The sequence below is a fragment of the Marmota marmota genome, unplaced genomic scaffold, assembly GCF_001458135.2.
Source record: "Marmota marmota marmota unplaced genomic scaffold, marMar, whole genome shotgun sequence".
In the NCBI taxonomy this organism is placed as follows: domain Eukaryota; kingdom Metazoa; phylum Chordata; class Mammalia; order Rodentia; family Sciuridae; genus Marmota; species Marmota marmota.
In genome coordinates, this window is record NW_026000001.1 from 833467 (window position 1) to 850575 (window position 17109).

The 17109-nt window shown below is 53.4% G+C and overlaps 2 protein-coding genes across 10 annotated transcripts in view; both read left to right on the forward strand.

Annotated features, from left to right (window-relative positions):
* The first annotated feature begins 941 nt into the window (after window positions 1–941).
* Peli3 (pellino E3 ubiquitin protein ligase family member 3) lies at window positions 942–10819 on the forward strand. 2 transcript variants are annotated; one of them, XM_015503154.2, is made up of 7 exons: window positions 942–1126; window positions 1674–1745; window positions 3781–3910; window positions 4469–4570; window positions 5320–5514; window positions 5810–5998; window positions 7303–10819. In XM_015503154.2, exons 1-7 carry the CDS (start codon window positions 978–980, stop codon window positions 7870–7872), a joined length of 1407 nt encoding a protein of 468 aa, XP_015358640.1. In that variant the 5' UTR covers window positions 942–977; the 3' UTR covers window positions 7873–10819. The 2 variants fall into 2 exon arrangements, with proteins under 2 accessions (XP_015358640.1, XP_048663639.1); XM_048807682.1 differs by lacking the exon at window positions 1674–1745.
* Window positions 10820–11543: 724 nt separating this feature from the next.
* Window positions 11544–17109, forward strand: part of Dpp3 (dipeptidyl peptidase 3) — a 21716-nt gene continuing 16150 nt past the window's right edge. Inside the window, exons 1-4 of one of the 8 annotated variants that reach the window (XM_015503158.2) lie at window positions 11544–12004; window positions 13444–13718; window positions 15862–15951; window positions 16542–16679. In XM_015503158.2, the coding sequence (XP_015358644.1) occupies window positions 13449–13718; window positions 15862–15951; window positions 16542–16679 (498 nt within the window). In that variant the 5' untranslated portion in view covers window positions 11544–12004; window positions 13444–13448. The other 7 variants (XM_015503155.2, XM_015503161.2, XM_048807680.1 and 4 more) reach the window with 7 other exon arrangements.

The following is a 17109-nucleotide window of genomic DNA, read 5'->3' on the forward strand; positions in this document are numbered from 1 at the left end:
CAGTCGCGGGTCCGGGCTGGGCTCTGCGCCCGTCCGGGCGCTGCCCGTGGCCCCCGGTGTGCAGGACTGTGCACGCACGCGTATTTATGTGGAGGGGCCGCTGGCTGTGAATCTGCGTATGCGCTGGGCAGTCATTGTGCCCGCCCGGGGCGCCGGGCACCGGCCTGCCCCAGCGCAGTCCCTACAGCATAGGGATGTTTTCCAAACTGGCTGCCTGCGGGAGACAGCTCTGCTGCAGCCTGAGCCAGAGGGGGGAGCGCCGCCCCCACAGGCCTCCAGAGACCCAGAGGCCTGGGGGACCGCTGACACCTGAGGGAGGGTGGGGGTGCGCACCCAGGAGAGTCGAGAGGCCTGCCCTCAGGGCGAGGTCAAGATGGAGAGACTGAGGCAGATGGATGGTGAGGTGGAAGTAGGCAACAGGAGGAGAGGGGGAGGAGGGTGGGAAGAGAAATGGGGGGGAAGGACAGTGCTGGGAGGACAGAGAGTCATTGAGAAACAGACAGACGGACAGAGGCCTAGACATGCAAAGAGGCAGAAAGATTATGATGGATAGATGGGTGCAAAGAACCTGACAGAGGGTAACTCAGAGGTCTTGGGGCTAAAATCTCAAGCCAGGAATTGAGTCTTAGACCAAGTTAAGACCCCCAAGTCCTGGGTTGCCCTTCTTCCAAGAACAGCCCAGACTGGGATCTTGGCCACTAACCAAGTTGTTCCATTTCTCTGGCCCCACCAAATATGCGGGACCTCTAACTCTGCCACCTCCCCCTCTTGTTTCCATTCTGCTCATCTCCCTCCCTGGTGTCCCAGCAACCCTTGGCAGTTTAGGGGAGGCAGAGGAGAATCGTTGCCATAACAATAGATGTGTGAAAGGTCACTCTGCCTTAGCCTAGGTGGCTTGCCCCAGACTGGAGCTGGGATTGAGGGGGACTGGGGTGGGAAGCTTCAAAGCTCTCTTCTTCTCTCTCACTCTGCCCAGAATGGTGCTGGAAGGAAACCCTGAAGTGGGGACCCCCCGAACCTCAGACCTCCAGCACCCCGGGAACAAGGGCTCTTGCATCCTTTCTTCCAGTGAAGATGCACAGCCAGGCGAGGAGCCCATCAAGTATGGCGAACTCATCGTCCTGGGGTGAGCCTCCCTGATCCGGGAGGGATGGGCACCTAGCAGCCAGAGGGAGGGCCCCAGCTCCCAATAAGTAGGGCCTTCTGCTGTTTTCCCTTGTTTCCTTCCCAGCTGATAGACAAAATTGACTAAACTTACCTCAATTCATAGATATTATTTTATCTTCCTGTTTTCACAAATTCCTGAGACAGCCCACCCAAGTTTCTGATCATATGAGAAAAAGTAACAACTGCTGCCTTCTGCAAAGCACCTATGATGTGTTGTGTGGGGCAAAGAACTCTGGTTCTGCAACAAAACTGCTTGATTCCAATTCTGCCTCTGCAAGTTGCTGAACTCCCTGTGCCTCCATTTCCCATTCCCATTTTACAAACAGGGATGATAATATTCCCTGCCTCAGAGGGTTGTCAGAAGCAAGCAAGGAAAGAAGGAAGGAAGGAAAGAGATGATTTTTGTTAAGTATGTAGAACAGTGCCCGGCACGTATCAAGTGATCTGGGAGGCAGGCCTGTGCCAAGCCCTTTCATGGACATTATTTCATTTCAATCTTCACAAAGATGCTGTGAGGAAGGAGGTGAGGAAACCGAGGCTCAGAGAGGGGAAGTGACTGGCCCAAGGGCACACAGCTGGTAAGTGGCAGGGCTGGGATTTGGACCCAGGTCTTTCTTACTCTAGGTCTAGTGGACTGTCACTAAGCTACAGCTCACCCTCAAGCTACAGATGGGAAAACTGAAGCCAGGAGAGAGAAAGCAACTGGAATTGGTGGCTGGACAGACCTCATCTTTTTTTTTTTTTCCCCCCTGGTTTTGGCCTGACCTGAATTCTTGCACCTCCTTCTCAGCTCTGCCCTAGGCACAGATCCCTCTTTTTCCTCCCCAATCCATGTCTCCTTTTGGCCTCTCTGTGTCATCAGTCCAGAAGAAACTACTTGATAAGCTTTAACCTCATGATGATGATTATTAAGGAATAATAATGACTATTGCTTGTTGACACATATGTATAATGGGCTTTTTTTCCCTTAAGAACAATAACAGCTAACAGTTATCAAGAGCTTGTTTTCTATGCCAAATTCTGTGCCAAGAATTTTCAAATGTTTTACCTCATTTAGTTTTTAAAATGAAACTACAAGGTAGGTTCTGAAAAATGGGCCCCATTAACCAGGCCCGCCTGAATCCTGAACCTGGGTCCTAAACCACCACTGTCTAGACCACCCCTGACCCCATGGGAAGAACTCCAAAGGGCAAAAGCAACGCCCCTCTTAGGGTGCTTGCATGAGCATAACAGCTCTTCATGTCCCCAGGAAAGGCCTGGTTTTCCATCTGAGGGCAAGGCCACTGATGGGGGAGAATGTAGACCAATGAGATGGGCCCGTACCAGCCATCTATTCTCTGCAAAGCAGAGAAGCCCCACACTGGCTGTGCATCAGAGCCACTGGAAAGTGCATTGAAAACACACATTGACAGGCCCACCTTGTCAGAATCAGAATCAGAATCTCCATAGGTAGGGCCAGAGAATCTGGACTTTAAAAAACTCACCAGGAGATTCTGATTCAAGTGGTCCTTGTCTGTATATGGCAGCTAATCACCCATCACTTCCTGCTGTATATGGCAGCTAATTGCCCATGACTGCCTTCAGAAATATAATTCTTAGCCTAGTGTTCAGAAATATAATTCTTACCCTTCTACCAACTTCATCATCCCCTGATAACACTTTACAACCCAAATGACCAATCCCTGATCTCACAAACCCTGCCAGCCTTGGGGCCTTGGCTTAGGTTGAGTCCTTCATCTAGAAGGACATCTGCGAGTCTGGAGTCAGGCAGACCTGAGCTCAAATCTGGACTTTTTAACTTATAGGCTGAGGCAAGTCACTCTACCTCCCTGAGCCTCCAGTTCTCTTATTCATAAAATGGAAAGAAAGACACTTGCCTGGCAGGACAATGCACAGATTCCATTAGGTAATTAAGAACGTGAAGGGCCAGGAACACAGAGGTAGCAGTACATGGCAGCCATCAAGGGTCTGACTCACTCCATCTTTGCTTCTCACCATCATTTCCCCTGGACAAGAGCTGCAAAGGAAGGTGGCAACTTGACATGGATGGAGATATGGAGGTAGTAGCGTTGTGGATCCATTCATCTCCTCCATTTGTTTTCTAGTAGTGGTGTAATAAGTTATAGTTTGCTACAGGTGAATCCTTTCCAGTTCTTCATGGCCTTATGTAGGTGTTCTTTCTCTCCAAAAACCTGATCCTGGGGCCAGAATTTCCTTCTGCCTTTGGACCTGGGTACGCTTGGCTTGGGCCCAGAGGCATGTTGTCATGGCAGTTGATGCCTGGGTCCTTGAGAAGCTGGGGACCCCTCCACTGACAGCACAAAACTGATCATTGGATATATCATTTCTACAACCCCAGCATCCAGCACCTGTCCAGGCACGGCTCAGGCATCCAGGAACACTTGGTTAATTGAATGCAAGACACCCCCCACAACACACCTAACATGCCAATCTGCTGCTGTAGGGTCTTCTAGCTTTTGTTGCTTCCAGATCTTGTTTATGACGGTAGGACCTGCCTGGAGCTGGCAGTTTTCTTCAAGTCTTGCCAGGGGCTCACTTTCTCTTTCTTTCTCTCCTCCTACAACCCTTTCTTCTTAATCCCCACAACCACAGCTACAATGGGTGTCTGGCAAGTGGGGACAAGGGTCGTCGGCGAAGCCGCCTTGCACTGAGTCGCCGGCCACATGCCAATGGAGTGAAGCCAGATGTCATGCACCACATCTCTACACCCCTCGTCTCCAAGGCAAGCAGTTTATCCCAGCACCCTGTCCCAGGCCCAGGTCTTGGCCTGCCCACAGCCCCTGTGGAGCAGGGCAGTGCACTGTGCTGTCACTCACAGCCTAGTGGCTACCAGAGAAATGATGATGGTGGGAAATCCTTTGTAGTGTGCACAGGACTTTACAGTTTGCAAAATGTTTCCTTGACCACCAGACCTCATTCACTGGATGGAAAGGATCATTTTAGAGGAAGCCAAGGCTCCTAGAGTGGGATGTGATGGTTACACAACAGTAGCAAAGGGAAAGACTTGGCCCTGGAGGATGGGGTAGAAGTCAGCTCTGCTCGTTCCAGCTGTGCAGAACCAGGTCACTTCTCCCTGAGCTGCAGCTCCCTCAGCTGTAAAATGGGAATCATAGTCCATCCTTGGGGTGGCTGCAGGAGCACCTGCTGAGCGGTCCCCTTGGCACAGGATGCAGCTCCCTTCCTCAGGGATCACTGCCAGGCCCTGAGCTCATTTCTGGCTCAGAAGGTTATATCTCTCATGGCCACATGCCCTGGGAGGTGACTTCTTTCTCCCTACCAGGCACTGAGTAACCGAGGCCAGCACAGCATCTCATACACACTGTCCCGGAGCCACTCAGTTATAGTGGAGTACACGCATGACAGCGACACAGACATGTTCCAGGTATGCTCAACCCCTCCACCAGCCTCCTGGCCTCTGAGCTCTGCAGGCATTCCAAGGTGAGGCCACAGGGCTAAAGGCCATGGGAAGGTGCCTTGTGGGTGGAGGGGTACAAGGCAGTGTTCTGTACTATGAAGAAGCAGGATGTCCTGGCAGGGGTTACCGGCTCTGCACTGGCATAGCAAGGCAGCTGCCATGTCAAGACACAGATATGTGATGCCCAGAGTGGGGGCCATTTGGCTTCCGAGTCCAGAGGGCAGGTGGGCAGGTGTGAGAGTCCTCATGCCTGGGTTCAGATGCCAGCTCCGTCACTCGCCACGGGATGACTTTGGGCGAGAGTCCTTTAACCTCCTGGGTCTTGCTCTCCCCAACTGTAAGTGGTACTGATAATAACACTGAGGTATTCCACATAGAATACTTAGCTTAGAGTCAATTCTTACTAAAAAGTCACTATTTGTTGTGAATATTGAAGCCCTTCCATACCAGAGGTGTCACTTTTCCACTGTTTTATAAGCAGACCAACTAGCTTTTATTGAGTGTGGGAGGGGGGAGGCAGAGAAGGAGAAACTTCAAGCCATATCCAGTTGGACATGGAGACCCTATCTGGGAGCCCGGAGTCCCCTCCTCTTTGTCTGGCAGCCTCGTTGTGTGGTGGCCTTGCACACAGAGCAGCTGCTGGGACGCTGGGGAGGGAAGCTGTGAGTCCAGCTGTGCGCGTGTAACCCCTGTGCTTGCCTTCCCCTCCCTTGCAGATTGGCCGCTCCACAGAGAACATGATAGACTTTGTGGTAACAGACACATCCCCTGGAGGAGGGGCTGCAGAGGGCCCTTCTGCCCAGAGCACCATCTCCCGCTATGCCTGCCGCATCCTCTGTGACCGCAGGCCACCCTATACTGCCCGCATCTATGCCGCTGGCTTTGATGCCTCCAGCAACATCTTCCTTGGAGTGAGTGACCCCCAGGCAGGGACAGCTCTTCATTAGAGAGTGAACTAAGGGGAGGCTGGGGAGGTGCCGTGCCCTGGAGTGATGGACCCGCCCACAGTCATCCTAACCATGACCCAGGTAGGGCTTACAGCCCCACTCCATAGACAGCAGCCTGAGGTTGGGGAGATCAGGTGGTGCCCAAGTCATGCGGGCCTGTCTGGGTTACCTCTGAACTTGGGGTACAGACGTAGCCCCTCTGGTACACAGCCAGCTGGGAATACCCAGGGATGTGATCGGATCCCTCATGTGGTCCCAGGAGCGGGCAGCCAAATGGCGGACCCCCGATGGCCTGATGGATGGCCTGACCACCAATGGGGTCCTGGTGATGCACCCTGCGGGAGGCTTCTCAGAAGACTCGGCCCCAGGTGTCTGGCGGGAGATCTCTGTCTGCGGGAATGTGTACACACTGCGAGACAGTCGCTCAGCCCAGCAGCGGGGGAAGCTGGTAGGTGGCCCACTCCATCTCCCCCACAGCCCTTCCCAGGCCTGCATAATCTGCCCATCCCCCTGCCCAAGGTGAAAGATGACTTGCTGTCCTCACGCCTGAGGGAGCCCCAGTGGGCTCCATCTAGAACCCCAGGAGTTCTTGGCGCATGCCACTTGTCCCACGGGCAGGAGCAGACCAGCATCCCCAGGTGTAGCCTGCGAAGTGCTGAAGATCCCTAGGGTGATGAGAAGTGGAGCTGCACAGAGACACTGTGCACTACCAAGAGCAGCGAGGCTGCCAGCAGCTTAAAAAAATCACACCCTCTTAGGAGGGTGACACTTGGCCCATGTGTGAGCAGTTTATAGCCTAGAGTGTTGGCAGTTTGTAGTGTGTCTGTCCCGTACAAACAGGTTTCGCTTTATTATCCTCTCCCAGCGGGAAACGGCCATTGGAGTAGTTCTGATAGTGCTGGCCACGTGGAAGTACCACGTGGCACAGAGCAGAAAAAAGAAGGTTCAGAGCTGGGAGTGAGTCCTAGAGAGAGGTAGCATGTGGCCACTCAGGGCTCTTCCTAGGTTTCAGCATGCTGGCCAAGGAGATGAAGACCTCAGGGGAAAGCAGGGCTGATCTAGAGATGCTACTGGGAGGGTTGGAAGCATCTTTTGTGTGTGTGTGGTGCTGGGGATTGAACCCATGGCCTTGTGCTTGTGGGGCAAACTATATCCCCAGCCCGATAAGCGTCATTTTTAAAATCTATGCACACAAACTATCCAGACACTTGTCGAGCTGTGTGCCAAGCTCTGGTCCAAGTACTTACGTTGATCAATTCATTTAATCTTCATGAGACCCACTTGAGATGGGGACCTGGAACCCACCTTGAGGATAAGGAGACTGACACACAGAGAGGTTAAGCTACTCTCCTAAGAATACAGAGTTATTGAACCACGAGGTCACTCCAGAGTCCTTGCTGTTAACCATGACCCTGGGACAGCCGATTTGGCCTCAGTAGTAGCATTCTGCACAAGAGGTGTTTTCTGCCTCTGCCATTATGGGACGGCTTTGGAAAAACCCTGTTTGGGTCCCGACCTCCTGGTGTGACCAGTGAGGACACCAAAGCCTATGCTGAGAGTGAGGGACAGCGAGTGCCCAGGGAGCCTCTGTCTGCCTTCCCACTCCCACATGACCTCCCAGCCTGCCCTGCTGACCCAGCGTGCCCTATCCAGAGAGTGTCAGTGGGATAGACAGAGGGCTTGTCTGGGGTGAGGCTGCCTGATGGTGGGCTGGGGCCTCTTAGGCTAAGGCCCTTCTGCTGCCTCTGGCAGGTGGAAAATGAATCCAACGTGCTGCAAGACGGCTCGCTCATCGACCTGTGTGGGGCCACACTGCTGTGGCGCACTCCGGCAGGGCTGCTGCGGGCACCCACGCTGAAGCAGCTGGAGGCCCAGCGGCAGGAGGCCAATGCAGCACGGCCCCAGTGCCCAGTGGGCCTCAGCACCCTGGCCTTCCCCAGTCCAGCCCGCGGTCGCACAGCGCCTGACAAGCAGCAGCCCTGGGTCTACGTCCGCTGCGGTCATGTCCACGGCTACCACGGCTGGGGCTGCCGGCGGGAACGGGGCCCCCAGGAGCGCGAGTGTCCTCTCTGCCGCCTTGTGGGGCCCTATGTGCCCCTGTGGCTTGGCCAGGAGGCTGGCCTCTGCCTGGACCCTGGGCCGCCCAGCCACGCCTTTGCACCCTGCGGCCACGTCTGCTCTGAGAAGACTGCCCGCTACTGGGCCCAGACGCCGCTACCGCACGGCACCCATGCTTTCCATGCCGCCTGCCCCTTTTGTGGGGCCTGGCTTACGGGTGAACATGGCTGCGTCCGTCTCATTTTCCAGGGGCCACTGGACTAAGCTCCTGGGGCCTCTGCTGCCGTGCCCGCCTGCCCACCCAGGTCTCCCACCCCCTGCAGCCCAGATGGAGCTCTGCATGTGGGACTCTACCTGTTGGCACATTGCTCACTGGCTGGACACACTGGATGGGCTGTGACCCTCCCCTGAGCTCTGGTCCCCAAGGAGGTCCCCAAGATCTCTACCCTAGTCATACTGATGAGGGCTTTAGCACCAGTGCTGTTCCAGGCTGATGGAGGGAGTCAGCCCCATGCCCCTGCCCTTCCAGGGGCATCCCACATCATGCCGCCTACACTGTGCCCTTGGGGGAGTGAAGGAGCTGTGGTTCCTGACCCCCAGCTTAGGCTGGCTGTGCCCTGAGCCTGCCAAGTCAGTAGCAGGTATCTGTCCTTCCTGATGCTGCCCCGCCGGGTTCCCCTATAAACCTCGCTACTCAGCTGCCCTGACAAATCCACGTGTCCCGCGTGCACGCAGTGCCTCCAGCCCTGAGCGAGTACTAGGTGGGCAGCGGGCTGGAGCTGGCATGTGCTGATGCCCACCACAGGCTACAGTCTGTGCCAGGTGGCTCTGGGGATGCAGAGATAATCATGTTCCCCACCTGGTGGATTTCACTATCTAGTGGAGGGTGGACCAAATTACCAAATGACAGAATTCTCAGGGCTGGGGAAGAGTCACTGCTGGCCACAGGAAAGTGAATGAGGCAAGGGAACTCAGCCTCCATGGTGGCTTGGACTCCTCCAGGCCAATAGGATGGGGAGGGTGCTGCACATTCTGTGCAGCCTAGGGGTAGGGAAACAGAGTGACAGATTCTAGGGGCTGGAGCATGGACTGCAGGGGGCAGATGGGGGTAGAGCAGAGATGGGGCCAGGCTGATGGGAAGACGCTGGATGGAGGATTTGGATCCATATTTGTGGACAGCCAGGAGTCAACAAAGCAGGGAGAGGATTCTCGGCTCCAGAGCATTGGCTCTGACACAAGGGCTACTATCACTGAGTGCCCACGTGTGCCCCACACTGTGCTAACCATAATAACAACTGCGATCATTGAGCACTCATCAGGCACCAGGCTCTGCTTCTCGGAGGTTTTGTTGTTTAATCTTCACACTAACCCAGGGAGGGAGGTTATTACCCTTTGCGTTCACAGGGAGATGAAGGCACAAACTCCAAGTCACATAGCTAGAAAGTGGCCAAGCCAGGACTTGAACCCAGAGCTGTCCATTGGGGCAGAGGCTGCTCCTCTCCCTGACACTGTGGCTTTGTTTCAGTGAGTGGGGCTAAACTGAATGTGGTTTTCAAGTCTGTCCCATCAAATGGCTGGAGAAGGGGTCAGTGGACATCCACTGTCCATGGCCCAGCCCCATGCAGGGTCCCAGCAATGAGCAAGGCCCTTCCTTCCCAGCTCCCTGCCTGAGGAGAGACCTGCCCAGGCTGGTGTCAGAAGCTGGCAACCACAACCTGCTGGCCACCTGCACCCCAGGCCGATACAGTGGGCCATCAGCCAGGCTGGGGTGTTCTGAGCAAGAACTGAAGGCTTCTGAGAAGGTACAGGGAGTCTCTCCAGAGGAAGGGCAGAGTTGGGAGGGCAGCTCAGGTGAAGGGAGCAGCATAGCAGGACAGGGAAAATGCTTGGTGACCAATGAGCGTGGTGTTCAGGGGGGCAGGAAAGAGGGATGGGGCTTTGGGTATCTGGACTAGGGTCTGGTGAGCCCTGGTGGCCGTGTCTGAGCTGGACTCCTTATGCATCCTTAGCACGGGTCACCTATTCTTGTGAACCAAGGGTCGAGCTGGGGGTGTTGCTAGGGTTGCCCCCTGACCAACCAGGAAGTCAGGTAGAAGGACATTCTGGAGATATGAAAAAAGAAGGTTTTGAGTGCAGGCAGGACCTGGGTATCATCCCCAGTGCAGTAGAGAGTCCAGAGCTTTAGGAGTGCAGATTCTTGGTGGTGCACACCTGTAATCCCAACAACTCAGGAGGCTAAGGCAGGAAGATCTCAAGTTTGTGGCCACCCTGGGCAACTTAGCAAGACCCTGTCTCAAAAAATAAGAGCTGCTAAGGATGTAGCTCAGTGGTGGAGAGGCCTTGGGTTCAGTCCCCAGAACTGCAAAAAGGAGGAGTGCAATTTCCCCTGGAGGGAACTTCTCAGGGCTACACAGCTCGCTAGGACCAGAGAGACCAGACCTGGGCTAATAAGAGGACAGAGGGCATGCTTGCATGGTGAGAGGAGGGAGATGTGACTGCATCCTTGTTTCCTTGCTAAGTAATGCTTAGTTACCATGGGATGGAGAGCAGATAAGGACGCTGGAGTGGGTGTGGGAGCATTTCAAACCACCCTACAGCAGTAGAAACACAATTCTCCCCAGTTGTTCCCTCTTCTGACCCTGTTGGGAACCAGGAAAGGGAAAAATCTGATTCTATTTTTGGTGGGGAGTCTCAAACTCTGGGAGGGAGAAAAGCTAGGGGCACTACCCTCGGTGCTGGGGAGAACTTGTAGTATTGGTGGGAGGGGTCAGATGGCCCGGAACTTGCCCCAGCTATGCCCTTTGCCAGATCTTGGAGCCTCATTTAAATAGGATGACAGTCCCTTCCTCATCAAGTGGCTGTGAATGTCTGAAAGGCACTGGTGCTACAGTACATACTTAACACTGCTTCCTCTCCTATCCCTTTGACATTCTCCAGGGGAAGGGCCAAGGCAGGGGATGAGCATGACTCCAGTGAGTAGACAGTTCTGTGTGAGTGTGGGTATGCATGTGTTTTGGGGACAGGTGGAAGGGACAGTGTGGTGGAAGGTCTGAATAAGACTAGGCCCTAGTTCAGGGATTCCTGAAAATATCTGTATGGCCTTAGGGAAGTCAATGAACCCCTTAGCCTCAGTCTTTCCATCTGTGCAGTGGGTAAAGTAGTATCCTATCTCAGGGGTTTTGCAAGAATTAAATGAGATTCTCCATGGCAAGCAACTGACAAAAGACCTCAGTTAAGCGCTTCCATTAACCACAATCATACAAATGGGAATTTTAAAGCTTGGTTGAGGGTCCTGTGTACCGGGCTCTTTAGCTTGCCTGAGCCCCCTGGTGGCCATGGACCACTTTACCTCCTATGTACATTCGACTTCACCTGAATCAATCCATTTTATAATCATTTTAAAAACAATGAGAATTGAGACCTGTGACTTTCCTATAGAAAAGATGACTTTCCTATAGAAAAGATGACTTTCCTATTGAGCTCCTCCTTATAATGGCAATTGTCATAGAGCCAATAGCTAGCAGCACTGTCGTGCCAAGCAGAGCCTTGTGCATCTTTGTAAATGAGAAACTTGGCTCCTGTGATGGGCAGTTGCTGCTCTGAGCCTAGAAGCAGGTATCTCAAGGAGAGAGTACCAGATTTCAGTCCCCCAAACACCCCCATTTGCATGCACACAACTCTAGGGGGCAGTACTGCCCAGTCGGCATTCACTGAAGCCTACAACATCCTAGAAGTGGTTTTTCAGTTAGCCCAGTTTTCCAGCTGATGAAGCCACAACTTGGTGAGGTAAAGTGACCCACCTAAGGTCACAGAACCCTTAGGTGATAGAAACCGGATTTGACCTTAGGCCACCTGACTCCACCCCCCAGCCTGCCCCGCCCCCCCCCAGCCGGTCACCATGCTCCCCACTTGGCCTAAGTCCAGCCCCAGGCACTTCTACATTCATGCCCCACCCAGGCCCTAGCTCCTGATACGTAAGAGTGGACTTCCCACCGCCTCTGCACTGGGCTGCCTTCCGGGGTCACTGGAAGCTTTCTCATCTAGCGGGCACCGGGCAAGCACCAAGAAACCGCCAGCCCCTTTCCGCCCTCGCCCTTTTGTGTTGAGGAAACCGTGACTTGGAAATGTTTAGCGGCTCCCTCCAGGCCCACGCCGGTGTGTGGCGGTGCAGTGAAGCACTGGGGAGCGTTCTCCGCGCCCCTGCGCTGGCAGGACCACCTGGGCGATTCCCCGGACCGAGAGTTCTGCTGTCTCCAAAGAGTCTCCCCGCCAGATCCCCGAGTCCAATGAGGACCGGGGAGCCACATTACTCCCAGTGGGCAGGTTTCCACCTGCAAAACTGAGGTCGGGGGACGAAGGCGAAACCCCAAAGGGTGGGGTCCTGGTTGTGTGTGAGGTGAGGACCCTGATGCTCTGTCCATGACACTCACGCTAGCCCCGCCCGGGCTCGGGGACCCTGTCTGCACGGACCAGGCCGCGGCCAGGCGGGGCACCGAAATGCTGAGCTCCTGCGCAAGCTTGGCCCACGGACAAAAGGCCAAGGCCGCAGGGCCAAGCCGCAAGACACCCTAGAGCCTGGGCGGGTGGGGGTGAGGGGAGCAGGCCGAAGGGGATTGCCTCGGCGCGCCTATTGGCTGGTGCCGCCGCCCATCTTGACTCCGGGGCCAGAGAATTGGCTCGCAGGGGCGGGGTTTGCGGAGCTCCAATGAATGGGGGAGCCGGAAGCAGGAAGTGAGTTTGCGAACCGCGCAGTGCTGCAGGTGAGGAGCTGTGCCGGTTTCGGGGTCACGGTGTGTCATCCTCCGGGGACCTGAGCCAGGCTGGGTCGAGAGTAGGATCACTCCCTTTCTGCCCACCTTTCATTTACGCCTTCCAAATCCATTCCGGTCCCTAGGCCAAGGAAAGTCCCGGGAAGCAAAGAGTTAACATCTCTTTTGGAACCCGCGGGACGTGCTATTGGGGCGGAGCCTCGTGAGTGGGGTGGGGGGTGGGGCTAGAAACTCATTCTCAGTCGGGGAGGGGGTAGTGGAGAATGCCTTGGGCTGGGAGACCCCCAGATCCCAACGGGGCTGTGAGACCTTTGGTAAGTTGTTTGGCCGCGCCAGATTTCAGTTTTCCCATATATACAATGGGTTCTGGACGTCTGTGACTTCCCTGGCCGAGCATGTGTGGAGGGAAGAGAACCGAAGTGCTGGGAGCCATGAGGGAGGAAAAGAGTTCGTGGGAAGTCATTGCTCTGTAGGTACATCCTGTCCAGGGCGACCTACCTTATCTAATTTGGGTTGAGGTTGGGGTTATTGTCATCCTCTTTTCAATAGGAGAAAAGAGAGATGCAGAAAAGAAACAATTGGCTGGGATCATGTCGGGCTTGGGATCTGGGGCTTCCAGCTAGAAAGCTGGCCCTCTGTCCTTCTGAACAATGGTGGTGGGGGGCGGTAATTATTCTGAACAAGGAGCATAGGTGGTCAGAGAAGGAGAGAAGATAGGGAGGAACCTGGACTGGAAGTCTAGCAATGAGGTTCTCTGATGCTGACCCCTCTGTAGTGTGATTAGGCAAGATTCCTATCCTGTCTGGATTTGTTTCTCCAGCTGTAAACTAGGTGGTTGGATTCAGACTTTGAGGGAACACAGGCTAGGTGTGGCTCAGTATGTACTTTATAATCTCCTTGGGGGAATCACTAACCACTTCTGAGTCTCAGCATATCTCATGAATACTGATCCACTAGTATTCCCTTCCTCCTGAGCTTTTGAGAGGCCAAAAGAACTCATGGGAGTTCAGAGCCAGGTGTGCTATTAGGGTGTGCTGAATGACAGATGTGATGATGGTTCCTTTAGGGCCCATGGCGGATACCCAGTACATCCTGCCCAATGACATCGGCGTATCTAGCCTGGACTGCCGAGAGGCCTTCCACCTGCTGTCACCCACAGAGCGCCTCTATGCCCACCACCTGTCCAGGGCCGCCTGGTACGGAGGCCTGGCTGTGCTGTTGCAGACCTCCCCTGAGGCCCCCTACATCTACACTCTCCTCAGCCGCCTCTTCCGCACCCAGGACCCTGACCAACTGCGCCAACATGCCCTGGCTGAAGGCCTTACCGAGGAGGAATATCAGGTCAGTTCACCCAGGCCAGCCCTAATTTCCTGAGTGGCTTCTGGGTGTGAGGAACCAAGATGCAGGGAGAGGATTAAACCAAATGTTATAAACTCAGGAGCCTCCTCTCCTTGGAACCTCAGTCTTCTCATCTGTTAAAAAAAAAAAAAAAGTGCAAATGGGTTGCCTGTACCTCTTAATGTTGTAATGAATCACTTAGAACAGTGCCTACTTACCTTGAGTGAGCAGCCATCACTTACCTTGAAGTAGGAAGGAGTCAAGGCTAGAAATTGGGCAGTCTGAGTTCTGAACCAGTTCTGGCAGTGGGTAAAATGTTCTGCCTGTCTTTTGGTTTTTGTTTGTTTATAGATTTATTGGCCAAGTAATACATGGATTCTTAGAGCATTGCAGCAATGCAAAAGGGCCCAGAATAAAACACAAAGATTGCTCTTTCTCTTGCCTCTCCAGAGGTGACCATTGTGGCTGGTGTCTGTGTTTTGCATGCCTATACCTGTATGTGCACAGCTTTCACATCCTTATTTTCTCTTTCACATAAATGAGATCATGCTCTTTGTCACCTTCTGTGTACTGCTTTTTTCATGAATGCTGTGTCTTGGAGAACTTCCATGGGTACATATTAATCCACTTCTTTTTTTTTTTTTTCCAGTATTAGGGATTGAACCCAGAGTCTTGTACATGCTAGGCAAGCTGTCTACCATTGAGCTATATCCCTGCCCTTTTAATTTTTTGTTTTGAGATAGTGTCTCTAAGTTACTCGGGCTGGCCTCAAAATTGCTATCCTCCTGCCTTAGCCTTCCAGGTAACTGGGAGTACAGGTGCATACCACTGCACCTGGCTACCTCATTCTTCTATTGGCTTTGAAGCATTCTACAACAGTGTACACTATAATCAATTTAGTCTTTTTTTTAAATTGCTGGACTTTTAGATTGTTCCTGGGTTTTCTTACAAACAGTGCCATGGTGAGCATTCTTGTGCACATGTGTGAGAAAGATCTATTTCTGGAGGCAGAATTGCGGGGTTGAAGGCTGTGTACATTTATTATCAACTGATTCTGTTAAATTTTCCTAAAAAAGCTTCTCTGAGTTATATTCCAACACTAAGAATGAACAAGAATATAATCTGTTTTTCTATATATTAAATAAAGGGATTGGATTGCTTATCTCTGAACTGAGGTGCTGTTTCTTCTAGCTTTTTTGAACCCTGCATTTCCAGGCTGTGTTCTTCTCATTAAAAGAGCTAGTCTGTGGGTATGTTTATAAATGGGAAGGTGCTACCCAATTGCTACTATTTTTAGTAGGATTCTTTTGTTTGTCAGTAGCAGAAACTCACCTCAAAGTAGCTTCAATGAAAGAATTACTGGTTCGAATAATTGCAAAGTCCAGAGGAAGCTTCAGGTATGGCTATATTCAGGGGCTCAGTGCTACCATCAGGGTGCAGTCTTCATCTCTCAGCTCTGCTTTCTTTCCTCACTCCAGGATTTCCAGGGCTGATAAGAGGAAACTGTTCACCAATGGCAAGTTTCCTGGTTAGAGCTTATTGGCCAGCTGAAGCCTTATGCTCATCCTTATAGCCAGAGAAGGTGATTTTTCTGACTGGCCAAGACAGCCTACATACGCACTGGAACTGGGGGAAAGGAGATTCCCCATAAACACCACCAGAAAAAGGAAGATTGAGTTCTTTGTGCTGAGAAAGTGAGACTAGATTGGGGCCAGCAAAGAAACATAGCCTAGAAAGATGTTTGAGGCTACCTGGCTTTGACAATTGATTCTTCCGGTGCCCGCTGCCTGACAGGTTGGAAGCTGAGAATAAGCTTTCTAGAGAAGGAGGTGGTGTTGGGACTGGGCTTTAAATGACATAAAGGCCATAAGTGGCTGAGAGGAAGCAAAGGTGGATGGGTGACTGGGTGTTGTTGAACTTTGGAGACCAGCATGGCTGGACCACAGGGATGTGAAATTGGTCTGTGAAAGTAACTTGGAGCCAGACTGGGGCTCCCCAGGCTCTAGGTCCTGCCCCTAGATTTCCCAGCCTCACCCATGCTGGCTGTACCACATGTGCTTGTCATGTCAGGTCCCAGGCAGGGACTTCCCTACAGTGGGAGGGCTGTGTGTCCCAGGTTTCTGATGTGATACCATCTCCCCCTCAGGCGTTCCTGGTCTATGCCGCTGGGGTCTACTCCAATATGGGCAACTACAAATCCTTCGGCGACACCAAATTTGTTCCCAACCTGCCCAAGGTGAGCTGAAGGAGGTTTGGGAAAGGTGGGAAGCAGGGTGCCAGTGGGGTGTGCGTGGCATAGATAGCTAAAGGAGCCCCAGCTGGAGTCCAGGGCTGAGCAGAACCTTGGCCTTGTCACTGCCACACTGTGTAACCCGGGGTGTCACCCAGCCTTGCCCTGTGCTACATACACATACAAAGGAAAAGCCTTGCAGATCTGAGGGTCAAGGAAGAGCAGGGTGTGGAAGCATGAACGAGTAGGTGCTTGCAAGAAAGGAGCCCACTGGTCATCACAGAGAACAGGGGAGGAGCCTGGGTCCAGGGCATCCCTTTTAGGGACTGTGAGGTTAGAGCCTTGTTGGGGCAGATGCACCTCATACACTAGGGCTTGTCAGACCTTAATGCCTGTACAAGTCACCTGGTAATGTCAAAGTGCAGCATCCAATTTGGCAGATTTGTGGTGCGCCCGAGGCTTGACACTTCTCAGGCCCAGCCAGCGCTGGACCCTGGACCACACTCTGAGGCAAAAGAGATTGGGCACAGGTGGGGGATCTGGAGGGCAGGTTTGAGGGGAGCATGATCAAGCCAGTGACCTCCTTTCCCCCACAGGAGAAGCTGGAACGTGTGATCCTGGGGAGTGAGGCCGCGCAGCAGCATCCAAAAGAAGTCAGGGACCTCTGGCAGACTTGCGGGGAGCTTATGTTCTCTCTAGAGCCGAGACTTCGGCACCTCGGGCTGGGGAAGGAGGTGAGGCCTCGACTGCTTGGGCAAGTGGAGGGTGCCCTTGGGGAGAAGGGAAGGGCAGCTGATAGGAAGGCACTGGGCTTTGTCTCTCTCAGGCAAAGCTGCTGTCCACTGCAGGCCTGTTTCGTCATCTGTAAATTGGGAAGAAGGCTGGAGGGAATGCTTCCTGCATGTCCTCCCAGCTCTGATCTGCCAGGATGCTGTATGCAGGAGGAGGGAAGGAAAGAAAAGCCCGGAGGTGGAAGGCGCTGAGGATGGAGGCTGGGGAAGGAGGGCTCCCAGGCTACCCACTTGTAGAGGCTGCTTGGGTTGCAGGGGAGAGGCGTGGCAGCCTGGGGGTGGGCCAGCTGTAGAAGTTGGGCAGAACTGCAGAAAGGCCCAAGATGACATCCATTTGTTTTATAATTTTTTTCTCCTGGAAAGGGGGGGGGGG

What these genes read in the sequence shown, in the direction of transcription:
- Peli3 (XM_015503154.2), top strand. Translation starts at nt 978, where the DNA reads ATGGTGCTGGAAGGAAACCCTGAAGTGGGGACCCCCCGAACCTCAGAC. An exon ending in GCGACACAGACATGTTCCAG is followed by an intron (nt 4,571 to 5,319) that starts GTATGCTCAACC and finishes CCTCCCTTGCAG; the next exon opens with ATTGGCCGCTCCACAGAGAA. An exon ending in CCCAGCAGCGGGGGAAGCTG is followed by an intron (nt 5,999 to 7,302) that starts GTAGGTGGCCCA and finishes TGCCTCTGGCAG; the next exon opens with GTGGAAAATGAATCCAACGT.